The sequence below is a fragment of the Diadema setosum genome, chromosome 10, assembly GCF_964275005.1.
Source record: "Diadema setosum chromosome 10, eeDiaSeto1, whole genome shotgun sequence".
Lineage (NCBI taxonomy): Eukaryota > Metazoa > Echinodermata > Echinoidea > Diadematoida > Diadematidae > Diadema > Diadema setosum.
The window spans coordinates 33,601,592-33,629,161 of record NC_092694.1 but is presented as its reverse complement, the minus strand read 5'-3'; the positions used below and the strand labels follow the sequence as shown (position 1 = coordinate 33,629,161).

At 39.1% G+C, this 27,570-nt stretch overlaps 1 protein-coding gene across 1 annotated transcript in view; it reads left to right on the top strand.

The window, feature by feature from the left end:
- The window catches only part of LOC140233960 (uncharacterized), a 143,299-nt gene that overhangs the window by 72,198 nt on the left and 43,531 nt on the right, over window positions 1-27,570 (top strand). The window contains exons 25-42 of the mRNA XM_072314048.1: window positions 1,308-1,468; window positions 9,484-9,697; window positions 10,136-10,451; window positions 10,913-10,980; window positions 11,857-12,120; window positions 12,833-13,096; window positions 13,781-13,912; window positions 14,628-14,774; window positions 17,376-17,667; window positions 18,820-18,988; window positions 19,592-19,724; window positions 20,567-21,016; window positions 21,744-21,979; window positions 22,564-22,696; window positions 23,179-23,637; window positions 24,323-24,703; window positions 25,638-26,321; window positions 27,207-27,491. Of these exons, the coding sequence (XP_072170149.1) occupies window positions 1,308-1,468; window positions 9,484-9,697; window positions 10,136-10,451; window positions 10,913-10,980; window positions 11,857-12,120; window positions 12,833-13,096; window positions 13,781-13,912; window positions 14,628-14,774; window positions 17,376-17,667; window positions 18,820-18,988; window positions 19,592-19,724; window positions 20,567-21,016; window positions 21,744-21,979; window positions 22,564-22,696; window positions 23,179-23,637; window positions 24,323-24,703; window positions 25,638-26,321; window positions 27,207-27,491 (4,788 nt within the window). The remainder of the gene's footprint in view (window positions 1-1,307; window positions 1,469-9,483; window positions 9,698-10,135; window positions 10,452-10,912; window positions 10,981-11,856; window positions 12,121-12,832; window positions 13,097-13,780; window positions 13,913-14,627; window positions 14,775-17,375; window positions 17,668-18,819; window positions 18,989-19,591; window positions 19,725-20,566; window positions 21,017-21,743; window positions 21,980-22,563; window positions 22,697-23,178; window positions 23,638-24,322; window positions 24,704-25,637; window positions 26,322-27,206; window positions 27,492-27,570) is intronic.

Here is a 27,570-nt window from a genome sequence, read left to right as displayed (position 1 = left end):
ACGTAAAGGGTAAAAACTGATACTCTAACTTAAATGAATTTGGTTGTAATTATTGAAGAGAATTTTTTTATAACCAGACTTAAATATATTCAATGAGTTAGCATTGCGTATTTCAAAGGGGAGAGAATTTTACAGAATAGGACCACTGTAAAGAATAGATCGTTGATAAAAAGATGTACGAGATAGAGGTAGGTGAAAATCACTCGCGGTTCGCGTATTGTAATTATGAATTTGATTATTGTATGTGAAAAAGTCCAAAAGAGTTTTTGGTATATAAAGTTCTTACATAAATACATAAAAATCCCCACTTGGTATTTATACATATCATTCAATTGCAATATTTTCAGGGATAGAAAGAGTGGTGGGGTATGGGCAAGATAAGAGGCATGGGCAATGATTCGTATTGCACGTTTTTGAAGTAGTAATAGTCTTTGAATATGACATTCATGAGCATTACCCCAAACAATTATTCCATAATACAAATAAGGTAAAATTATAGCACTATAAATTGATTTCAAAACAGAATTCGGGAGAAAACTAAGTTTGTACATTACACCAATATTTTTTGATAATTTATTACAAATATAATTAATATGATTTGACCAATTCAACTTAGTGTCTACAAAAACTCCAAGAAATTTCAGTGAGGAAACTTGCATGATTTGAGAACCACACATATTAATAGATACAGTATCAATGTTAATTTTTTCTTTGTAAATATCATAAAATTAGTTTTTGTTATATTGATTAATAATTTGTTCATTCGCAGCCAACTTGTAACATATTGCAATTCCTTATTAAAAACCTCTTGTAAAGAATCCATATTATCATGAGACAAAATTGTGATACCTGTTATGGCTGCAATCACTGAAACAAGGGTTACTAGTGATAAGATGGGGCCTCCATTGGTCAAGAATGACCAAGGGTGGTATTCTAATGGCTTGTCAGCTCCGCTTGAGCAGCATCTTTTCGCAATTGAACAGACCTATGCACTGCGCGAGTAACAGCCTTTGTCATATACTAAGTCCAATGTGTGCAATGTAATTGGTCTGTTGAATTGACTTCACACTTTCTTCTGGGAAGACTTGTAGTATTTGCATGTACAGTACACTATGCAAAGTTACATGTGTGTTGAATCAGGGTGTGCTACATAATCTTAGTTTCGGAATATTTGATATGCAGATGTTAAACTGGAAGTTTATCTGGAGGTTGAAACAACTGTAGAAAATGTTGGATTTTAATCTGTCCTCTTGGTAGTAAATGAGAGTACCTACATGTACAATGCATGTGTCAATTATTTCTGACAGCTCACGACTGGCAGGTGTACGTAGTGACTGGAAGTGAAGATGCCTCCTCTCTCTCGTCGCCGGTACATCTCGTAGTGTACGGGGAGAACGACAAGACTGACATCACGCTCGAGCCGTCACATGGAAACGGATTCCAGCCAGGCAGCTGTGAAAAATTCAGGGTAAGATAAAGACGAGGGAGAGAAGGAGAAGATCAAAGAAGTAGTATTTCATTGACTTTTCAAAATAGTTCTTTATTTGCATGATGCTTGCATACATGTAGTATATTATGTAATATTGTGACAATTTCAACAATATCTTTAAAAATATTTCATGTGATATAACGAGTGATTGTCATCTCTGTTTGATAATAAACTTACTTTTAATTTTAACCCGTTTAGGACGTGTCCCGAGTATACTCGGGCTGACGTTTTCCAGGCTGTGGACTGGTCCCGAGTATACTCGGGCTGAGAGAGTGAAATGAACACGCATTTTTAAACTTAGAATTTCACCAACAATACGATGCCTATGTTGAAAATGATTTATATTTTGTGGGACTACATACATCAAAGTTGCCATCTGTGAACATTTTGTGATGATTGGTCATATCTTATGTCTATAAACAAGCAAAATATTGACAAACATGAGTGCAATTTTCACGACATTCAGACCTTCGCAACGGTCGGGAAACTGACCAATGACGAGCGACCAGCCGCACGCTCTGGCGATCTCATTTGCATCGGTATGCAAATTGTCACACTCAAGTGAAAAGCGTGCGTGCGGCGGTCAAGACCGTTGCGTGCACGCACCTACCTTATTAGCACACATTTACATGATAAAGTATTGTAGCATACTACTTCGTGTTATATCAGGAATGCAATGTCGTACTTATGGATCTTCTATGAAAGCCACCTCGGCATGACAACCTGCTTACCATTATTGGCATGAAATGTTGGCCTTCTTCTTCCGCTGCCGAGTCCTGGGATTTGCCAAAACTCGGCGAATTGAATAAATTCAAAAGTAAATCTTTTGCGTGTCCCTGCATGCATGTGATGTGTGTGAATGTTTTTGTGTCTGTTTGTTATCATGACAGCGATGTTACTTGTAGTTGTTTGAAGAGTTTTACCGTCATGAATAATATTCTGATTATGCTATAAAATCGTTTAAAAAAAAACACTTGGCCAAGAACAAACCGAGTAGGGGATGTACTGCATACAAACAACGCAGTCGATTGTGCTACTTCCTCGAAGTCGTAAATTCATATAAATTGAATAGACCAGGTGGCCAGAGTATCAGGTTACATTGTACCTCCTTGAATAGACAGGATGTTGATACAAAAACATTCCTAAGACGCACTCGTAGACGCCATCTGAAAAGTCGGGGATTATGAGCATAATAGAGAAGTTCAAAGGCCGATTACAGACAGTCTCTTTTTTTCTGCACCGGTCCATAGAATGCATTATAGTGACGTGCTTCGTATGTATTACGTAACCACTTTTACGGACCCCAATGATTTTATGGTTGTTGGGAAACGAATGTGCAAGTTCTCATGTGGTTGTAACCAACATATATGTATAGAATTTAAACTTCGACAACGAAATACGCTGCAATAAAGCGAGTAAACAAGACATATGGCATTTTTTCTCTCATACGCTTAGCATTCGCCAAAAAATAGTAGATATAATTATGATGTTCGGTATTTGATGTTTGCAGCATTTCAAAGAAGTAGTCAAAATGAAATAATATCCCATATTTCGATGATACCGACGATGGTGATGTCGACTGTTTACTAGTCTTTTTTGTTCTAGTTCTGTATGAATTCCTCATAATATGCTAATATTCGGCTATAGTCGCTCTGTCAATTACTTATACATTTAGAAGTCTGAGGTGTTTTCAGTCCATCTCTTTCGTAAGTTCACGAGTCAATTTTTTTTTCCGATCATTGAGTTCAATCCATTTATAATCAGTCAAATATGACAACTTATACCGAAAAAAAAGACTTTTCTTTTTTTTTTCTTTGTAGAGAGCGCTCCAAATTTGCGAAGTGGTGATTCAATTTTGCGAGAGACTGAGATGTGATAACCACATCGCTTCAATTGAACACTTTGTTTAGGAGCAAGGTATTTCGGGCAATAAAAACATGAAATTAATGTTCTTGTCTTATCTCATGTTTATCGATGTAATCAATTTTTTTTTCATGTTGCTATTGAAGTAATTTATGCACTTATCGTGCCTGTGTATTTTTTTTATGTCTACGTATATCTCTGCATTTAGGTATGCCTACATTCATTCATTCCATTAGACTTCGTGAAATCGCATTGAAGCATTTTCATATTCATAAACGATTGCAGCAAATGCTCGTTTCCTTTATACATTATGCTTATTGAATGAGATTGTTAGTACTTCATTTTTGTTTTTGTCTTTTATCGGGGGATGACTGGTATACACAATAAAAAAAAATATTGATTTACACTCATGACACAAGAGAAGATCATTTCAGCAAAATTAGCCGCCTGTTATGAGATATCAAAGAATGCCCGGAGAAATGTCGTTTATTTCAACAAAAATATCGTCTTTTCCTTATTTTCTGAAGTGATGTAATAATTGTAGGTCTTCAAGCCTGTGTGGCTTGTACTTGCCATACTTCCATGATCATGTCGGCTTCTTCTACAGCTGCCGGATGGCCAACCTTTTTTGTTGCTAAATTGAATGAATTTCTCCGTCGAGCTCGGGAATGCTCACCTGCGACCCTGTTTGAAAAGACGCTCTCTCATATTGAGACGAATTTGAATTCTCAATGGCATTCTAATTTGAATTGTGTTAAGGCTACGTAATTTGAAGTGATAGGATATAGTGAAAGGAAACTGAGATTGAATGAACATCTTCATTGCGCGATCTTTTTTCTTTTAGGCGATTTTGAATTACCTAACTGTGAAATTAGAAGACAAACGTACACATACACACACACACAAATGACTGCAAAATCTTTGCATAATGTTGAACCATTTTGAACACTCGAATATGCCGTTTTGCTCTTCCTTTGAAATACATTTGCCTCGATTAGTGCTGCTTCGATTTATCTCATTGCATCTCATTACTTTCCTTTCCAGCTATCCACTTCTTCATTCCCATCATCTACAAGTAATCGTTTAGATTGAATATCCCCATTGATGGTGGCGATCACCTTTCCAAGATATTTTGCCCGTATTATTATATATAATCTCATAAGATATCACCATAACACAGATTATAGGCAAACCTAGGCGTGTGTAATATTTCATTTCGTTTGCAAAAGCGTGTTCAGATTACCGTCTATGGAACTAAATTTAGAAGACCAGCCTATTTTTTATCTCTTTATCTCTCAATCTTTCTTCTTATCGCATAGACTCCGATGTTTCGTTTGCAGACCGGAAGAGCTCATAAATGCTCCATCAACTGACTTGAATAGGTGTTATATGTATAAATATATATATATATATATATATATATATATATATATATATATATATATATACAATAATCTATCCCGTTTGCTGATGATTATCATATCACTGTGTGACATTTAATTTCAAGTGATGTGCAGTGTACAATACCTTCCCGCCATTACGGTAGAGTTGTAAGGGAATCATGATTGCACATAAAATTTGCAACATACAACCCGACAGTAAACTTACAAATGCGCTCGTTGATCTCCTTTATTCATGTCATGGAAACGTAAGTCATATAAATTTAATTATGGTCGAAATCTGGAGGCAGTCATGATGGATAATTTCACAAAGCAAACGTCTTTATACAAAAATGCATGGAGTTCGCATGTTTAGTCTTCATTAGCTGTCAAAGATTGCAAGAAAGATGCAACGATTTATCTGAATATTGAACATCCCATCAGGCTCTTGTCAACATTATGAAAATTGTTGAAACAAAACCAAGAAACAAACTCAAATGGAAGATTGGTTTGAGAAACTCAACTTCGATGTTGCTTGAAGCTTTTTTTTTTTTTTCGCTCTCTCATACTTATGAATGACAGCGTGATTATGTTATAAGATCGTTCAAAAAATCTACTCGGCCAACGAACCAAATAGAGGATATACTGTATAATAGTCATCATTTTCATACAATGCAAGAGCCGATATTGCCACTATGGGGTCTTACAATTATATTCATCATGGTGAAACACAGCGTAACATGTGCGTGTGTTATAGGCAAGAACACTTTGAATAGACCAGGTGGCCAGAGTATCAGGTTACATTGTACCTCTTTGAATAGACAGGATGTTGATACAAAAACATTCCTAAGACGCACTCGTAGACGCCATCCGAAAAGTCGGGGATTATGAGCATAATAGAGAAGTTCAAAGGCCGATTACAGACAGTCTCTTTATTCTGCACCGGTCCATAAAATGCATTATAGTGATGTGCTTCGTATGTATTACGTAACCACTTTTACGGACCCCAACGATTTTATGGTTGTTGAAAATCCAATGTGCAAGTTCTCATGTACTTGATACGAACATGTATTACAGAATTTAAACTTCGACAATGACATACGCTGCAATAAAGCGAGAAACAAGACATACGGCAGAAGTTGTCTTTTTTTTTCTCTCTCTCTCATACGCTTAGAATTCACAAATAAAAACTATGATGTTCAGTATTTGATGTTTGCAGCATTTCAAAGAGGCAGTCAAAATAAAATTACATCCCATATTACGACGATACCGACAATGGTGATGCTGACTGTTTAGTCTTTTTTGGTTCTAGTTTTGTATGAATTCTTCATAATATGCTAATTTTCGGCTATAGTCGCTCTGTCAATTATCTATACGTTTAGAAGTCTGGGTTTTTCAGTCCATCTCTTTCAGAAGTTCACAAGTCAAATGATTTCGCGATCATTGAGTTGTAATGGTTTTAGCAACACACTACCGTTTTGTAGCTCAATCGATTTATAATCAGTAGAATATGGTAACTCATGCCTATAAACAAACAAAAAAAACAAAAAAACAAAAAAAAAAAAACTTTTTTATGTACATTTGTAGAAAGCACTCCAAATTTGCGAAGTGATGATTCAGTTTTGCGAGAGACGGAGATGTGATAACCCGTCGCTTCAATTGAACATTCTACTTTGTTTAGGAGCAAGGAATTTCGAGCAATAAAAGCATGCAATGTTCTTGCCCATCTCATATATTGATGTGATCAAATGTTTTCATGCTGCTATTGAAGTGGTTTATGCACTTATCGTGGCTGCGTATTTTTTATAATAATTGCATTATACATCTCTGTAGTTACGTAGACCTACTTGCATTCATTCCTTTAGACTTCGTGAAATCGCATTGAAGCATTTTCATATTCATAAACGATTGCAGCAAATGCTCGTTTCCTTTATACATTATGCTTATTGAATGAGAATAGTACTTAATTTTCTGTCTTTTACCGGGCGATGACTGGTATACACAATAAAACAAAATAATATTGATTTACACTCATGACATAAGAGAAGATCATTTCAGCAAAATTAACCGTCTGTTATGAGCGATCGAAGAATGTCGGGAGAAATGTCGTTTATTTCAACAAACATATCATCTTTTCGTTATTTTCTGAAGTGATGTAATGATTTTAGACCTTCAAGCTTGTGTGACATGTGCTCGCCGTTCTCCCATGGTCATGTAGTCTTCTTCTATCAGCTGGCGGGTGGTCAACCTTTTTGTTTCTAATATGAATGAACTTCTCCGACGAACTCGGAAATGCTCACCTGCTCTCTTACATTGATGCGAATCTGAATTCTCGATGGGAATTCTAATTTGAATTGTGCTTATGCTACATTTTTTGAAGTGATAGGACATAGTGAAAGGCAAACGAGGTTGAATGAACATCTTCATGGCGCTATCTTTTTTTCTTTTTTTTTGTTGGCTATTTTGAATTACGTAACTACGAAATTGGAAGGCAAACGTACACAAAAAAAATGACTGCAAAATATTTGCATAATGTTGTACCCTTTTGTCCTTTTTTGCCGTTTTGCTCTTCCTTTGTAATACATTTGTCTCAATTAGTGTTCCTTCATCTTATCTCATTACATCTCATCACTTTCCTTTCCAGCTATCCCCTTCTTCATTCCCATATATACAAACGTGTAGATTGAATATTATCATTGATGGTGATGATCGCGTCTCCACGATACTCTGCCCATAAAATTTATATATGTATATATATATATAATATATCTATATATATATATATATATATATATATATATATATATATATACACATTACATATGTATTATATAAAACGTAGAAAGATATTACCAAAACACAGGTTGTAGGCAAACCTCATCTTGTATAATTTTACATTACGTTTGAAAAATCTTTTCAGATTATCTACCGTCAATCAAACAAAATTTAGATGACCAGCCTATTTTTTCTCTCCTTTTTCTCTTCTCATCGTATAGACTCCCCTGTTTCATCTGAAGAGCTCATACATGTTCTGTCAACTGGCTAAAACAGGACCGGTGTTTTATTCTTAGTTTTTTTTTCTATGTAAGAAATAACGATATTTTAGGTTGGTGATTACTTTTTATAATAATCAAATATATGTCTTGTATCACTGTGTGAAATCTCATTTCACTTGATACATAGTGAATAATCATTATCTTCCCGACATTACGTCGAAGTTGTAAAGGAATTGTAAGATCGCACAGAAAAATAGCAGCATCAAACCCCGATAATAAACTCACAAATCCACTCGGTGATATCTTGTATGCATCCAATGAAAACCTATTATAAGTCGCATGATCGAAATTTGTAGGTAGTCACGATTGATAATTTCAGGAAGCAAACTTCTTTATACAGACTTCTTCAGGGGATGGCAGGTATCGCGCAAGCGTGGATTATGCATTTTTATTCGTCTCAAAGAAAGTTAGAAAGATGCAAAGATTTGTTTGAATATTGAACATATTCCAGGCTCTTGTCAATTTTCTGGGAATTACTGAAACAGAACCAAGAAATAAACTCAAGTGGACGTTATTCTATTACGAAATTCGACTTTGATAAATCAGTATCACCAATTCTACTTGTAATATTACATCGTTGATGGTTTGCCTAGTGTTGAAATAAAGCCACGTGCTTCTGTTACAGACACGCGAGCTTTGTATTTGGATACAAGTAGCGGGGACAAACAAGGTGTAACAGATTTTCAAATGTTGTATACAATGAATAAACTTCCTTCTGTTCCCAAAATTCATTGACTAGCTATGGTAAGGAATTTTGTGAACAACAGGAAGTCAAGAGTGGGTTCGTGTGCCTTTGATATCGCCACAATACGAGATTTACTTGGCGTGTCTTACAGTCGTGTAAATGGAAATACGCAAGCCTGTACACAATCCTCCGATCGATCGCTTTTCATTGAAAGACTTTGAAGGCTTGTGATCAACGGATTACAGTTTCCATAAAAGATTGCCTCCATGAATCAGTAAATTCAAGACAATTATGTAGTAGAAATTTGCGACACCCTCGACATAGCCTGGTGCCCAATAATAAAAGACGCTATTCATTTGAGTTGACGAGGGAACGTAAATTGACGATCGTTCAGTACGTGAAGTTCAAACGGCGCGCGCGAACCCAGATAACGAAGGGAAGCGACATTATTATTCATGAGCGGTCGTTATTCATCCAATCAGAAAGCGGATTCCTACACCGCATACACGGCAATTTGATGATTGGGTAAAGCGGGACCGTAAGTCACACCCCCTTAGTAACCCTCGGTTCGGGCTCGATTTTGGAAAACCTGTCCGTCTGTGGGGGTGTTCGCTCGCCAAAGCAAACCGTCCTAAACGGGTTAAAAATGAAAAAGACTTGTATCTGCTATTTTTTTTTTCATTTAGATTTTTCATCCTTTTTATGTCAATGGATACATACATGCATAAAGATTATCCAAGAAAGGAGAATAGAAAAAAAAAATATAAAAGCATCAAGATGCTGAGGACCAATTTTATGATATGAAATTTTAGTTCTTGTTTACAATGACTAGATAAACCTGGGTGATATTGGCAATTTGGTGAAGCTCCAAGGGGATCACTTTATATGAAAAGAAGTTTAATTCTTTTTTACGATGAGTATATAAACTGGGGTGATATTGGCAAACTGGTGAAGGTTCAAGGGGATCACTTATATGAAAAGAAGTTTTTATTCTTTTTTTATGATGACTAGATAAACGTGGGGGATATTGGCAAGCTGGTGAAAGTCCGCGCTGGTCATGAGAGTGAGGACAGTAGCTGGTACCTGAAGACGCTGCGGATGATTAACCTGAACTCGTCTGATGAGCAAGTCTTTGATGTGGACCGGTGGATGTCGCGGACGCACGATGACAGAGACGTCTGGAGGGAGATGGCTGCTGTCTGGCCAGGCCAAAGGACCACTCCGGGTTAGTAGAGCATTTTTTTCCCACCATATTGAATTGCCATTGGTCATTTGTGTGTGTGTGTGTGTTTTTGGGGGCGGGGGGGGGGGGGGGGGGGGGGGCGGGCGTGCATGTGGTTCTGTCTGTGGTTCAGATATTAAAGTGGTACGAGAAGGACTTTTAATGAGGTGTCCAAGGATATTACATCCTTTGCACTGTGTTTTTCAGGTACATGCGTGTATGAAATCTGTCACACACAATGCTCATACAAGTTTTATTCACCGTAACGCTGCAAATATGATTGCACTGTAGGCCTATACGAAGCATGTGCAGTGCAGCATAGCCATTATACAAGTTAGTGATGTACACATAAATATAATATGTTAATTTTTTATTTTCTTTGCAACTCTCCTCCCAAGATTAAAATGTTCCTTCATGTGTGAAATGCATTTTTTTACCCAGTAACACGATACTACGTCCAAATCTTCACTGGATCGGAGTCCGACGCCTCCACCGATGCCAACGTGCACATCGCCCTCGTCGGGAAGAACCACGACTCGGGCAAGCGCCGTCTGGTCAGGCCGAAGACGTCCAACGAGGCACCGTTCCAGGCCGGCCAGATGGATGCCTTCGAGGTGGAGGCAGTCTTCCTCGGTAAGCTGTCAAAAGTCGTTCTGGGTCACGACGCGGAGGAGGCGGGGCGGGGCTGGTACGTGGAGAAGGTTGTCGTGAAGGACTCGAAGAACGCCAAGCAGGAAGTCTGCTTCCCGTGCGAAAAGTAAGTCAGTATCATAGTCATGGTAAAAAGAATTTTGAATTGTGAATTGTTGGGCCAGCTTAAGCTGCTGAGGAGGGGCTAATTTTGCTGCAACATTTCCCATAGACACCTGCCCGGGTCTTCTCGGGACTCGCCCTCAACGGGTTAAGTAGCTTTTTCTGAATGTAATAGTTCATTTTGCATACGTACAGTGTATGTAGGATGTTTGGTAAATCAAGTTGATGTACAAGCTGTTTCTTGAATGCACGCAAATCTGTATTTACCAATCATAGCACATAGATTTTAATAGTCATAATTGTACTAATGTTGTTGATAAAAACACTGCATTTGCACTGTATGAACACATTTCATATATTTCGACATGATGCCATCATTCGATAGTTTTGCTAAAAAACAGTTTTGTTTAATTTTTTTTCCCTTTCTGTGACACTAACCTAACAATTCTCTATTTCCTCTTTTAGATGGTTTGACTCAGGAAAAGAAGACAAGAAGATCGAGCGAACTCTTGTGCCTGGAAAAGCAGCTGCAGGTAACACAAGTGTGACAGAAGTTATGTGCAAACAGTGCCTGAATTAGTTTGTATGCAAGCACTGTAGTAACACTTATGGCTAATTCTGAGTACACACTGAGTACACACTGAGTATTAACACTTTTAATAATATCATTTTATGCATGATCAAAGGATTAAGTTATCCTTGCTTTTAACTGTCCTGCCAAAATTATTCAATACCCTTCTGTCTTGTGTATGCAAAGGTACAATTGTACAAGACAAGCAGGTGTGTTACTTATTACCATTCACTGTGGAATTGACACAATACTGTAATTCCTTTCTTTTTCTTTTCTTTTTGTTTTTGCATGTATTTGCTATTCTTTACTGTGATTGAATCTCGATACACACCATCCTTTTAATTTGTGTAACCTGAATTTGAAGCAACTCTAACTATTAGACAAGGTACAGTACAGTACAAAGTACTATGTGAACAATGTTACAAGAATGAAGCATACCTTTAACATCTTAAGATGGCATGTCCATTTGCTTCTCTGATGATGATATTTAGGGGTCAAAGGACAAATCAGAGGTAAAAAATACACCTGTAGATGTTTGAAGAGATTCATTACAAAACAGGTGAAGTACCATTTTGTAGACATTTCAGAGTACAAATGTACAGGTAAGTCCATAATCAGATATAGAAAGTAAAACCTTTCCAGTGATAGGGTTGTACCTACACGTTACTTGTTGCATATCAAGGAATATGGAAAGTTATTATAAGAAATCAGTTGTATCCCTTATGTTCTTTGTTTTTCAACAGCTCTAATGCCAAATATCTCAAATTAACGACAATGGAGTTAATTCGTTTTGCAGTGAAGCTCTTAATTTGTTTCCAATGGATAATACCCTTCCCAGCTCCAAACACAGTAACATCAGAGGCTGCCACGGCAACCACGGACAGCATCACCCTGTCGTGGAAAGCGCCCTCGACGCCCGTCACCTCCTACCGCCTGACTTGCGACCCGCCCGACCCCAAGGAATCCCAGGTGACCCTGACTGACCCCAAGGCCACGGAGGTCATGTTTGCTGACCTCACACCTGGCAAGGAGTACACGTTTGGCATCATTGCCATCAACAAGAAGCTTGAAGGGGAGAAAGTCACTCTCAAAGCCACGACCAGTGAGTGATGCAAGCCTGGTGCTTTAACCCGTTGAGGACAGGCTGATTTTGCTACAACACACATTTCCCAAAGACACTTGCCCGCGTATACTGGGGACTTGTCCTCAATGGGCTAAAGAGAATTCCACAAAATTTCACTTTTCTCATGCTGTTGCTATTTCACTCTTTTTGTATTCTTTACCCTTATGCTGTTCCTTATCCTGTTTGATGTTGCCTCCCTATTCATCTTTATCCCTCACAGGTTGCCCCCTATGATCCTTGGGATTATCACCAGTCTACCCATCCCTTTGTCTGCTTGCCCCCTTGCTTTAATCCTCCTTTTGTACCTGTTTGGCTCCCTGCCTTTGACTTCAAACCTACCCTAAATGTTTTCTTTGTTCTGTACCCAAACCCTCCTCTGACTCTGTGTGGTGTTTGTGGTCCATACACTTGTTTGCTTTACACCTTATGTTGTTTTTCAATGGAGTCAGATATTTTTGAATGATAATCACTAGTATAGTCTGGACTTCACAATTATTTCTATTCTCTGTAGATATGAATTGGCTACAAAAAAGAGGGCTTTGTCTTTCAAGTACATTGTATAGTGTATAAAAATGGTATGTGCTTCGTACTTTGCATATACAATGTAGTGTAAATATTCAATGTCCCAAGTGTTGCATGGTCTACTGTGGCCCACAAATGACAGTCCCAAAATTTTCTTCCAACTTTTCAGAACCAAACAAGGTCGAGGGCGCAAAGATCGAGAGCACGGTGACCTCGGTCAAGGTCGACTGGGAGACACCTCAAGGCCAGCTGACCGGCTACAAGGTCAAGCTCTCGCCCTCTGACGCCCGGAAGTCGTCCCTGAAGATCTCCGACGTCGCCACGACGACGGCCGAGTTTACCGGCCTGAACCCAGCAAAGGACTACAAAGTCCAGATCATCGCAGTCAGCAGGGAGACAGAGAGTGAGAAGGTTACCCTGGAAGAAAAGACGAGTGAGTTCAAACAAAAATTTTATAAAATCAAAACTATCAACCATAATAAGGCCTTGATTACTGAAGATTGACAAATTAAGATGTCAGTCAATGATTACAAAGTGATTGTCTCAAGTGTCCTCCAATGTATTTTCCTTGAAGTACACGATTGAAGCTTGGCAACTTACAGCTACAGTGTAGTGTGTGCATGGTTACATGAATGGTAAAACCATTGAGCAGAAATCTTGTGGTTTTGACAGCTTTGCTATGTACATGTGCTTGTAGAATATGTCGTGTTTGAAGTTTGACTCGAACACAAAGTGATTGTGCATCCGTGTAGATATTTAATGATTGCCCGAGGTTGGCTAAATAAGCACTGTGTATGACTCAATACATGTACACGTACATACATGTACATGATAAAATCACCTAGCAAAATGAATCAGTACTATCAGGATTGCTCAAGGCACAAAAAAACAACAACAAATAGACAAAGAGATTTGTTGGTCCTCATGTTTCAAGATGCCACAAAGTGTTCTATTTCTGGTATTCGTGGTTTCTTTGTCATGGCTTTTGTCTCTACTTACAGCTTGTATATGTATACATTATGTGCATGTACTTGCCCAGCATAGCGTATGCATTTTTCTGTGCATAAACACTGCCTGCATGTACATTATGTTTCATTGGCTTGCTTTCCTCCTCCAGAAACACCTGAGCTGAATCTCCTACCGGTCCTGAATCACTCCACCAAGTCAGGGACGGATCACATCGAGGTCTCCTGGAAGAGACCAGAGGGTGAGGTGACCGGATACCGGGCCATACTCCAGCCAGCTGATGGTGAGTGTGGGGGCGCTCTTCAATATCAATTAACCCTTTGTATGCCCAGGCCTAATCAGCATTCAGCAATCCATCCAAACTTGACCTGGGGGTGTTTCATCAACGCTTGTCAGCGCTGACAACTGTTGGTGCTGACCAATTTCAGCAAAATCCTTGGTTTTGATTGGCTGAGATGCTCTGGTCACTGACTGTTGCTATGGTGATTCAAGTTGTCAGCGCTATATATGACAAGCGTTGATGAAACACCCCCCTGGTTGTAAAGTTTAGCAAGCTTAGACAAGTGTAACAATGTGCCTCAGTCCAACAGGGCGGCCATGTTGACACAATAGGGATTACCTGGAATCAGTAATCTCTATTCATTAACAGTTATGTAGTTTCCAGCCAGCTGTGCCAATCAGTGAAGAAAGCAATCCTTTGAACATGTTTATGTGTCAACCTATCTATCTACAGCATGTGATGTATGTACACATGTATGTATGTATGTATGTATGTAAACTGTATGTATGTATCTATCTATCTGTCTATCTATCTATCTCCCTTTTTATCTAATGTCTGTTTATCTACGCTATCTCCAGATGTAAGATCTATTTTTCTAAATTATGTACATTGGTATCTATCTGTTTGTCCGTCCATCTATCTATCTAGCTAAATTGCTAGCTAGCTATTTTTTCATTCAGTCTTTTATTCATTTGAGTTTATATATTATTTCTTTCAGGTGATGAACCAGAGCTAATACTAGATGATGCTGACAAGACCAGTGCAAAGTTCACCGGTCTCTCATCCGGTAAAGAGTACATGGTAGATGTCGTCGCCATGTACGGAGACAAGGGCAGCGAGAAAGTCACTATCTCTGCTAGAACAGGTAAGGTCTTTTCTTGACAGTTGACATTATGTGGAATGATATACAGTAAATGGTTGAAAAAAAAAATTGAAAAATTCAATTCAATTCAATTCAATTCAATTCGTTTATTCCTCTCAATCATCATAAAACAAATACATTGTGAGATCAACGTAGTAAACAAAAAAAGAAGAAGTATTGATGAGGAGAACGGGGACTACAAAAAGCGGTTGCTTGAAAAGGCGTAAAGCCCCCAGATTACAATGATAAATAGAATGCATGTACATGTATGATGTATGATGTATGATGGTAGTCTCTCTATTATAATCCAGTTTAAGTTCATACTAGAATCATGAGTGAAGTGTGTACAATGTACATTAAGTTGGTATCAGAAGCACAATTTGTAGCAAGTGAATGAGAGAGGAAGAGGGAAAACTTGTTACAATGAATATTTCACACAATATAATAGTCATAATGATAATAATAATACATGTAATATCATTTCAGAAAGCACAAAACTTACATGTATGAAGAGAAAACATTACCCAAATGAAATAGAAGAAGAAGAGAGAGAGAGAGAGAGAAGATCTTGAGATTTTTAAAACATGCCATTCTTTTTTTCAGTCTAGAATTTGATAACATCATCCAATGGATTCATTTAGATTACTTTTGGGCAAGTCCAAGCTATTTTGCACCAGTAACGTGTGGGACATCATAAGAAGATTTAGCCCTATATTGCACTGTTAAGATTGAAACTTCATATGTTGGGTTGCTTTTGATAGCTAGTAGGTATCTTCATTCAAAACAATAGAAATAATGAGAATCACGCGTTCAGTATTTAATTTATGCAAATTTATTCTCCAGTAACGTGTGGGACCATAAAAATTGTCCTTTTTTTCTTCTTTTACTTTTATCTCAATTATTGTGAAAATACTTGGTATACTATAAAATCATTACAAACATCTTTTCCTACAACAATTACTGTACCTGAAACAAAACATTTCAGAAAAAATCATGAAACTGTTTTCTCTCAAGGTCAATTATAGAAAAATAGGTATAGTAACGCGTGGGACAAGTAACGCGTGGGACATTTTTGTCACTATGAATATTGTGATGTGAATTGCACATATGCTCAGAGAAACTTTAATATGGGGTACTAATTATCTAAATAGATGTATTTCTGAAAATTCTTGCAAATTCAAATGATTTAGACCCACCAAAACAATAGATATAATAAAGAATATGAAATGCCTGTGTTATCCTTTATTTTTTGACATTTGACATTGAATGTGACCTTGAAAATAGCATGTAATGATCTTTTGTGAATTATTTATCCAAAGTGGAGTTTTTCACCAAATTTCAAGTCAGAATTCAGAAAATTACAAAAAATCCCTCAATAATGTACACATTTCCCATAGAAGACTAAGATTTAGTACACTTCCATTGACTTGTACACAAATCGTCCCACGCGTTACTAAAATGTCCCACGCGTTACTAAATCTAATTGCAAATTGCAAGTATGAGATTTATCAGACTAACTTTTTATCTCTTGGATATGATTAGGTCCATTGTGAATTTGGTCTTTTGAAAGTTTCAGGTCAATTAAATCATTCACTTTTATGCAAATGAGAAATAATGACCTAAAAAAGTAACGCGTGGGACATGCTAATTTTGGCCCATCCCTCATTTGCATATTTAATCAGTTGAGAAACTGAAAATCACAGTCATGATAACTTGTTAGTCAGACTTAAGGTCACCATACTTATTTTCATAAAAACTTGTAAAAATTAAAAGATATATTTTAAAATGCAGAATTTTTGAATGTCCCACGCGTTACTCTAAATTTTAATTTATGCAGATTAATTAATTTATTGCTAGTTATGCGGAAGGATTTTTACTTTTTCTTTTTGAAATTCATGTATTTTAACTTCTTAGCTTTAAAATGATAACAAGTTTATGTAGATTGACCCATTTTGAATTTTCAGTCTTGTGTGATCAAATAGCTTGGACTTGCCCTTTTACATATTGTACGTGTACAGTAAATTGTATTTACTGTATGTGATTTTATTTGGATTTTTGTGTTGATGTACCTATATGTATGTACATTTGTAAATTTGTATGTTACAGTATAGATTTATGTATAAAAAAGACATTCAATACGCCATTATAGCCTTGATGTATTTCTTTACGGTTGAAAGAGGGAGAGAAGTAGACATACAAATATACATTTAGCAGTGTGGTGTATGTGTGAGTTGCCTACAAGGATATATTATATAGGTGCATTCAACATGTACATGCGTAGCTTGAATTACAGTTGGAGAAAAATAACTAAAAGAAAAATCAAAGTAGCATATAACTGAAAAATGGTTTCTGACTTCGTATCTAACGGCGCTGTTTTTTGTAATACCCGGTCTTTCACATGCAACCTGTGTGAAGATTTGATATTGACTATTGTCTACTTTTCTTTTGCTTGCATTCCATTTACTCTTAATGCATTCCTTACATGATGTGGACCCTCCTCCCCCCCCCCCCAAAAAAAAAAAAAAACAACCTAAATGAACCAATTTTGAATGAAAAAACAAAAAAACAAAAACAAATAATTTCCATTGACTGTGTGACCCTCAGAGGATGTTAAAGTTAGTAAAGTTCGGAAAGCCTCCATTGTTGGGGAGGGCGACTCGCTTGTCGTCTCTTGGAAGAAACCAGATGGGGACATCGCGGGTTACCGCGTGAGCTGCTCCCCGAAATCTGGTGGAAAGGGTTCCGAGATTGAGGACGTCAGAATTGACGATCCCGCGGAAGTAAAAGCCACGTTTTCGGGGCTGGCCCCCGGCACGGAGTACGTGGCAAAGATATACGCCGTCTCTGGCGACGGGCGTGAAAGCAGCGGAGTTAAAGTTGAAGGAAAGACGAGTAAGTATGCCATCTGTTTTGAATCCTCTGGCAGCACTGAAGTTTGATGTGTTTGCAGTTATTTTGCACTATCTACTTTTGAAGAGGTGAACCGTTACAATTGCTTATACTGTATTAAATTATCATATGTTACAATGTAAATGGCTAATGATATTACCCACAATGTACTGTCTTTTTCTCTTGCACCATAACAGGTACACTGTGTTTAACCTATTACTTGTAACTTTTAGATGAGGCAGTCCCCCTTTATACAATTAATGCATTTTATACCTGGCTCTTCATCATACATAATAAAGGGTACATGTAAGTGTTGTGTAGCACCCTAGTGCACTTTGATATTATGCAATTGCCTCCATACTTTTTGTAGTCGTATCTAGCCATAGCTAAGTATCTAATGTGACAGTCATACTGTACATAGAACACCTCACTATAATCAGCCTTGGGTGAGATTATACAACTACTGTATTTTATTGTACATCCTAACAAATATTTTTAGATGACCGATTGTATATGTCAGTAATTTAGCCATACAACAGCATCTTCGCGTGAAGTAGAATTGTAGGATACATTTTCAGTAGTTGCAGACAGGGCGTGGACTTCTCTATGTACAGTAGAAAAAAAAAAATAAGTCTCCTTTAACTCAAGTTTGTTTGCTGTGGATTAACATCACTACCTACTTCCTTGCAGTTTGATTCTTGACTTTGATGTGTATTAAGTCTTTGTGCTTGGAGTGTGTGTATGCACATAGGTACACCGTACAAAATGTTCTCTGATCAAACAGTTTTTTTATTGCATATTCTAAATCTTGGTGCACCTACAATTTTGTACAAAGTCTTCATTAACATTGTTGTAGTGATAATTAGAGGTACATGTACACTAGACACTTCAAACAATTTGTAAAAGAAGACGAATCACCCGAATAAGAAAAGTAATACATGTAGAGTTGTACATGTACAAAATGTGTACACAAATATAGTACTGCTAGTGCAGTATGAACTTGTACAGTGTAGAAGAAGGTTATTGGCCAAAGCGTAAAGATACATGTACATGTGTCATACAAATGTGTGTATGGTGTATACTTTGTAGACTGCTGTACTTGTACAAATAAAACCATGTGTTTACTTTCAGGTGATGTGCCTGACCCAGAGAAGAAGAGTGAAGAAGAGAATTCCCCTAAAGCAGACCACACCCCACCAGTAAAGAAGGTCACTGCAACACCCACATCCAACTCACTGACTGTCTCCTGGAAGCCTCCAGAGGGAGACATCACAGGATACCATGTCACATGTGTCCCCAAAGCCGATCCCGATTCGACGGTTGCTGAGGTGAGAGAAGTCATACAACTGTATCTTCAGTGCCAGGCACACTTCATAAAGTTCAGCTTCAAAATGTACCTTTAACCTGTTGAAAATGACCCCCAAGAATACTCGGGCAGGTGTCTGTGGGAAATGCGTGTTATAGCAATCTTTTCCTGATGCATAGTTGATCTCTCATTATAACCAACATCAACATTGTGAATACATATGTCACTTTAGTAGCAGTCTGACCATTGGGAGGGTTGATGGGCGAAAATATTATGTGGATGTCTGTTGGATCTCCCTGAGGGCATTTTTAGACCTATGTGTGTGTCTGTTTAATTTTTTTTTTTTTCATTTCTGTATCCATGTCTACACATTGTATCTGCATGTTTTTAGGAATATTTTACTGTATATATATGTGCTTTGTAAGAAGCGAATAAAGAATATAATAACATTTCTAGCTTCCAATATTGAACCTATTTAGATAGTCACAACACATGTATAATACTGTGTGCATTTCTTTCTTTACTTGAAGGAGGTCTTCCATAATATATTCCCTGAATAGATGTGACAAACTGTATGTTACTCTCTTGGCTCCAAATAATCCATTTTCTTTGTATTTATCTTCAGATTTCTCTTGACAGCCCAGACCACAAGTCAGCCACACTTGAGAACCTTGATGAGGAGACAGAGTACCTGGTCAGTGTAGTGGCTCTCTACGGGTCAGCCAAAAGTGAAGCTGCCACTGTCACCGCGGAAACCAGTAAGTTTAAATCATCATCTGACTATTTTCTTCGTACGTCCTGTAGTTTCTTCTTGGGTGCTATCGAGCATCCCAGTGCATGGGCCAACTGGACGAGGGTGCGCCAGTGTAGATAGCGCAGAGGTAGAGAAGTTTGGAAGTTGATTGCTTTGCTCTTCTATGCTGTAGAGAACTGCTGTTTTGAAAATATATTTGTTTTTAATGTCAGTGACTGTTAATGGCAGTGTGTTCCACTCTGTGATTGTTCTTGTTATGAATGAATAATTTACAACAGTTACAATTACAGTTTGTAAGGAATATCCTTTTAGTGCAGACACAGGTTCGTTTTGAGTTGTCCCAGATGTATCTTCACAGCAGCATTTGAAATTGTCAAATTTGAGTATCTTCAGCTATAAACCTTTTACCCTAGTGTGAACCTACAATATATACTTGTATGTACCCAAAGCTTTTTTTTTTTTTTTTTTTGAATGGTTATATTCTGGGACGTGACAAGCACTGATATATGATTCCCATTTAATAGCTCTTGTGATCAGGTTATATGCTGTACTCAGCATTCAGTGAAAACCCATCCCATCTGTACCAAGTTGTAGAGTAGCAAGCCCACTCAGGTGTAGCAATGTGCCATAGTCTGACCAGGAGCAGACCATGATGACATGAAAGGGATTAGGGGAATTAGGTAATCTCTATTCATTGACATTTAGTTTCCAGACAACTGTGTCCATTGATGAAGCAAGCACTCCAGCCTGTGTGCTAATCAGGGAACAAAGGACATTAAGGGTTAAAACTTTCTTGGTTCTCATGATCATGTGCTTCTACCTGCTCTTGATGCTTCTCTCTCACAGAGAAACTGAAAATCCCCAAGGTCCAGAATGCTGTGATATCCGAGACTGGAGCCACATCTCTCTCCATAGCCTGGGAGCGACCCGAGGGAGACCTGACCGGATATTTGGTCACCTGTCTGCCGGCAGCCTCGGCCAACACGCCGAGGGAGAAGAAGTCCAAGAAGAAGGACAAGAAGAAGGAGAAGAAGAAGAAAAAGAAGAGCAAAAAGGAGATGGATGAGGCAACAGAAGGAGAAGAAGATGGTGATGGTGATGAGAAGGATGGAGAGGATGAGGAAGCGGAGGAGGAGGAGGAGAAAGTTGTGGAAGAGAGGAAAATAAGAATCGAAGACCCCGGGGAGACGAGAGCCTTGTTCGTGGACCTCAAATCCGAGGAGGAGTACGTGATCAAGATCTACACATTGGTCGGAGATAAGAAGAGTGACAGGGTGAAGCTGACTGGAAAGACAAGTGAGTTCCAAAATTGACAGAACATTTGCTCCTGTGACAATCGCTCTACTCTAAATACTACAATGTACATTATTCCAAGGTCTGAGGGTTAGGGTTGTGTTATGGTTTTAGGTTTAGTTTGATGTAAGGATTGGGATAGGGAGAGGATTATGTTTGTGGGTAGAATTTATGTCCGGCTTAGCTTACAGATATTTCATGGGAGGAATCGTCGCAGCAGCAAATGTCATGGAACCAGTTCAAACAATCATGATATTGTGTGATGATGGAGGCAAATGCGTCTGTATTCCAGGGGAAAACAAAAATCTTACACAACTGTTGGCTAGATTTCAGAAACTGCCCCTAATGCCAGAATGTGTTTTGTAGTGCTCTGTCTGTGCAGGACTTATTGGTTTCCATTACAGTTTTTGGTCTGTAGGAAAGAAATAGTGTGAAACATCACCCTAAGTTTTGATGGTAAATACAGAGAATATATCAATATCTATGGATTTTTTTTTTTTCTTTTAGATATTAGAGGTGTCTGTCAGTGACCTGAAATCGGAAAGTCATTGTCATTAGGCAAATTTTCCATAGTCAAAAATTTATTGTAGCTGAATATGTGTGCCATGTGTTTCTATTTCTATTCTTTTGTAAATGAGAGCTTCTCCCTGTAATGAGCAGACAGAGGGAGAGAAAAAAACTCATGTTATTCCAAAACTGTGATGCTACACCAATTCTTCTTATTACCCAGCTTCCGCAGACATCGACATGGACATCAACGCCGGAATCGAGCAGCTGCTGGAAATCGGGGAGCTCCTGGATGCCCAGCCCAGCGAGTCTTCAGAGGACGTCCCTCCCGTCACTGATGTTGAGGCCAAGGCTGCCGTCAACGAAATCACAGTCACATGGAAAAAACCTGAGGGTCCTATTACAGGGTACCATCTCATCTGTGTGCTAAAGAACGATCCTGAGACACTCATCAAGGAGGTAGGTCTTTGATTTTTTTTTCCTTTCATGTTCAAGCAGTTAGAGTATGTAAACCTCTTGTAATACATTATGTAAGTTCAGAGTGTTCTGTAGACCAAATTCCACAAAGCTCTCTGTGAATTTGAACATTTTCAACTGATGCAACTGCTTGTTGCATTACCTACATGTATTATACTCCAGTTTTGGGTATGTCTTTAACCCGTTGAGGACGAGCTAATTTTGGTACAACACTCATTTCCCATAGACCCTTGCCTGAGTATACTCAGTACTCATCCTCAACGTGTTAAGTTATGATAGTCTGCCAATAAAGTTTCATGATTTCTGCTTTCAGTGATGCTTTCAATTTGTAAGTGGAAACCGATGAGTGAATCATACTGTTTTGCTATTGTGATATGAATACTGTGCAAACTACAGTCATACATGTATGTCATTTCAGTTTGGTGCAATTTGCCAACTGTTACACTATCAATCTATGAACATATTGCCACACAAACAGATACTAAGAAAGGAAATGGCCCTTTTCTTCCATTGAGTCTTTTTTGCTATCACTGTCTATGTCTATGTCACGTTTTGAAACCTTGAAGGTGATACTGGAAGACCCAGATGTTGAGAAGACTTCATTTGAAGGCCTGGAACCAAAGACGGAGTACATGGTGTGCATCGTTGCTGTGGGAACCGAAGTCCGAAGTGCTCCCATCTCCGTCACAGCAGAGACTGGTAAGTACACCACTGTGTCTGCAGTGGCAGGACATGATGTATGTGTACTGACAGGCTAGATGCTTGAATATCTCAACCAGTTCTGCACCATGGACTTTAGACAGTATGTATAATGCTGTAGGTTTTCTGTGCCAATCAACGCTCTAAGCATACCGAGAGTTAATAAGTACAAGTATTTGTATGTGTCCATGAAACAGTTTTTGTTTGATGTATTTTATGGAAATGTACTATAGTCGTGGCAATTGAAACCAGAGGGGCCTTGCTTATTGTGTGTATTTTGTATGTGTATGAATATTGCATAACATTGATATGATTTGATCAGATTTCTTCTCCGTACTGAGACACTGTATGTCAATGAATCTTTAGGTTATAGAACATGTTCTCACCGTTTTATGAAGAAGTAATACCATACCCAATGCCCTATACTTCTGTTGTTGATTCACCTGAGAAATCAACGTTCGCTGTTCGGCCTCACTTTACAGGTTCTCCCAGTGAAGCTGTCGAAGTCAACCAGGAAGAAGAAGCTGTCCAAGTCAACAAGGTAGAAAAGGCTGCGGTGTCACAGACTGGTACCACATCTTTGAGCATAGTGTGGGAGAAGCCGGCTGGAGATGTCACTGGCTATTTGGTCACCTGTCGGCCTGTAGCCTCCTCATCCAGCACCCCCAGGGACAAGAAGTCCAGGAAGAAAGACAAGAAAAAGAAGAAGGGAAAGAAAGATGAATCTGAGGAGAAGAAAGAAGGGGATGAGGATGGAGAGAAGGAGGATTCAAAAGACAGAGAGGAAGAGAAAGGAGAAGAGAGACAGGTGGAAATTTCCGATCCTGATGAGACGAGGGCGACGTTTGAAGACCTCAAACCGGATGAAGACTATGTAATCAAAATCTACACTCTGGCCGGAGAGACAAAGAGTAAAAAAGTGCAACTCAAAGCCAAGACAAGTAAGAGCAGTGTGCATCAAAGGGTGCATTTGAGCGCTCTCTTAAAGCGAACCGTACTGTACCGTACCCACGCCAGAGGAGCGTTCGAACACTCCAAAAATGTATCGTACCATACTGTACCGAGCCAAATGTGGACCACTTCCTAATGTGCTCCAAAGGGCACCAAAAGCGTACCAATAGTTGCATGTGACATGCACATACATACATATAGGTACATCACGATGAAAAGGGTTTATTTTCTTTGTTGGGGACATCTGTAATTAGTTCAAGCTCGCCAGTTGAATGACCCTTTCACTACGAAATGTGTAATCCCATCTAAAAATAACTCAAGAGGAATGCTTTCTCAACAGAGTGCTCAAATGCTCCAAATTTGCCGCAGTTTAGCATGGTACGTTTTAGTTCAATTCGCTTTGGTTCGCTTTAGAGCGCTTGAACGCACCCAAAGTGATTTACAATGCTACAAATGTAGTTTTGCCAGATTTATGATATGATGTGCTTTTTCATTGCAGAGATATCCTATGTAGTTTTATCATCTTTATTGTTCTGTACATAGCCATCTTGCAACATATTGTAGTTGATTCAGTGATCACACTAAAATACAATTAAAAAAGGAAAAACTTTGACCAAACTGTGACTATGCTGAGTCCCATGAGTAACTTTGCCATTTTAATTGATATATTTGCAGTGAAAGAAGATGTGCCAACTGAACAGGAAGAGGGAGGGAAGGAAAAAGAAGAAGAGAAGAAGGAAGAAGAAGAAAAGGCGGAGGAGAGCAAACCCATTCCTAAAATCAAAGACCTATCCGCCCAGTGGAAAGACACCAGCATCCTGGCTACCTGGAAGCAACCAACAGAGGGCGCAATGACAGGTTACTCCATCACCTGCCAGCCTGAAGGATCTGACCTCGCCGAGGGGGACCCAGCTCTTAGGGAGGTCAAGGTTGACGACCCCGGCACGACCTCTGCGACCTTTGCCGACCTCGATGAGGGCGTGACGTATGAGATTCATGTCTGCGCAGTGAACGGGGAAGAAAAGGAAGAAAAGTCTTCAGTGACGGTAAAAGCCAGTAAGTACACAGTGCCTCATGAATCTGACTTCTTGCATCATTAGTTTGGCAATTTTGCATATGACCAAATGTGACATGAACAGCACATTCCAAAATAGAGAGTACCATCCTGAGGATAACTACAATGGGTACAATATATCAAAGCCAATGATACAGTAAGTCAGAGATTGTTTTACTTACATGTACATTGCACAACTGTACAGCTGTATGTGCTCAGCATGCATACTGCTGTTTTAACCCATAGAGGAAGGGCTGATTTTGCTACCACAACACGCATTTCCCATAGACACTTGACCAAGTATACTTGGGACTCGTCCTCATTGGGTTAATAACTGCCCAACTGTCCAAATAACCCTTTACGTGCCCACCAAGCAGTTAGACTTTCTTTGAAGGTGTTTGTGTATCAGTTAAATCTTCCAAACTTCACAGCATTGTACAATGTTGTAGGTTTATAGCCAGCACATTCAGGTGTATAACAATGAGTGTCAGTTCAGCAGCCCATTCAGTAATCCCTTCAAACTTGACCTAGTTGTAGAGGAGCAAGCCCATTCAGGTGTAGCAATGTGCGTCCATTGTATACACTGTAGGTCCAACAGGAGGGCCATGCTGACACAGTAAGGATTAAGGGGATTAGGTAATCTCTATTCATTGACAGCCTAGTTTGCACACACCTGCGCTAATGGGTCAACAAAGCACATAAGTAGTTTCAAGCATCACAGTCATTTCCCCTTAGCCTTCCCCTTGGCCTTGGAGTGAATGAGGGAAGCCCACTCTCAAAGTCACTGTCTACTCTCACTGACACTCTAATTTTTTCCTAAAGCTACAGTGAAGTCCTTGACACGAAGCTTTACGGAACTACACTATAAGAAGACATTTTTGAGAATTGTTTTTTTCCAGATGTTGAATTCATCACTGTCCATCTCTTTTCTTGCAGGGGAATTGCCTACCTTGCCTCCCGTCAAGAAGGCCAAACTGGAACCTGGCCCCGGATCACTCAAGGTGTCCTGGAAGAGACCCGGCGACGAGGTCAAAGGTTACCTGATCACATGCTCCACGGGAAAGGCCGGCAAGGACGGGAAGAAAAAGGACAAAAAGAAGAAAGACAAGAAAAAGGCAGAGGATGCCGAGGTGGAGGGCGAGGAGAAAGCAACCGAAGAAGGCGAAGACGGCAAGGGAGAGAAGGAGGCGAAGAAGAAGAAGAGTGACAAGAAGAGAAGGAAGAGTGAAGATAAGAAGGAGGAGGATGGAGAAGAGGAGAATACCAAGGATGGAGAGAAGGAAGGAGAAACTGAAAAGGAAGAGGATGAACCTAGAGGAGAAGATGATGCTAAGAAGGATGGAGAGAGTGACAAGATTAAGACGAAGAAGAAAAAGAAGGACAAAAAAGACAAGAAAGCCAAAGAAGAAGAAGGGGAGGGTAAAGAGAAAAAGGACAAAGCATCAAAGAGAGATGATGATGATGATGATGATGATGATAATAAGGAAATTAGACTCCAAGACCCAACCGTCACCAAAGCGACATTTGAAGACCTCGAACTTGATGAGGAGTATGTGATTTCAATCTTCAGCCTCGATGGGGAGACTAAGAGTGAAGCTGTTACACTGACAGGAAAACCTGGTATGTTGACTTTCCCTACAACAACAACAACAACAAAATACAAAAAAAAACAAATAAAAAAATCAGACAAAGATAAATGTCTGCAATTTGTGTCTGTGTAATATTTGAAATTAATTTGATATCAGTGATGGAGTGTAGGTTTTGTTTCCAAACGCTCAATTACATTGCATTTCAATACTCCATTAGTGTTATGCTATCAGTGTCAATACCTTGCATGCATGTTTGTACAGGGCAAAAAGATTTGATTAATTTTTACTTCATATTCCACATGACCACACAGCCCACAGGACTTCCACCACCACATCACCAATACCATCACCACCACCACCACCATCATCACCACCACCACCACCATCATCACCACCACCACCACCATCATCACCACCACCACTATGACCGTCATCCCTACCATCACACCATTACCATCACCACCACTACCACTGTGACTGTCACCCCTACCACCACCATACCACCACTACCACCACCATCACCACCATCACCACTATCATCACCATACCACCACTATCACTATCACCTTCATCACCACTACAATGTACCACTGCCACCACACCACCACTATGACCATCACCATTACCACCACCACTACCACCATCACCATCACCACCACCACAATCACTCACACCATCACCATTACCACCACCATTACTACTATCACCACTATCACCACCCCCATCACCATCACCATTACCCCCACCACCATTACCATCACCACTACCACCAGCACCACCACCACCTTACCACAATCACAACCACCACCTCGACACCACCATGTAACAAAAGTACCACTGCCACACATTATACATGGTACATTGTTATTCACAATCTAGTTTATATTTTTACATTATACGTGCTGTTTTTCCACAGGACCTGTTGTAGCTCTGAAGCCAGTATCTAACCCTCAAGCTAAGACCACTCCCTCCACCATCAGTCTGACCTGGGACAGACCAGAGGGCGCTGTAACCGGCTATCGTGTGACCTGCAAGGCCAAAGGTCGTGATGCTGACCCCATGTCAGAGGTCAAGGTCGATGACCCCAGCACCCTGGTGGCAGAGTTCACTGACCTGTCAAGTGGGCAAAAGTACAAGTTGGAGATCTTCGCCAGATATGAGGAAGGAGAGAGTGAAAAGGTTTCGCTATCAGCCACTACGGGTAAGTATTGGAGATTATAGCTATACTTTTTTTTTGTCACACATTATATGTAATAAATAGAGTGCTGAATGCAGTATGC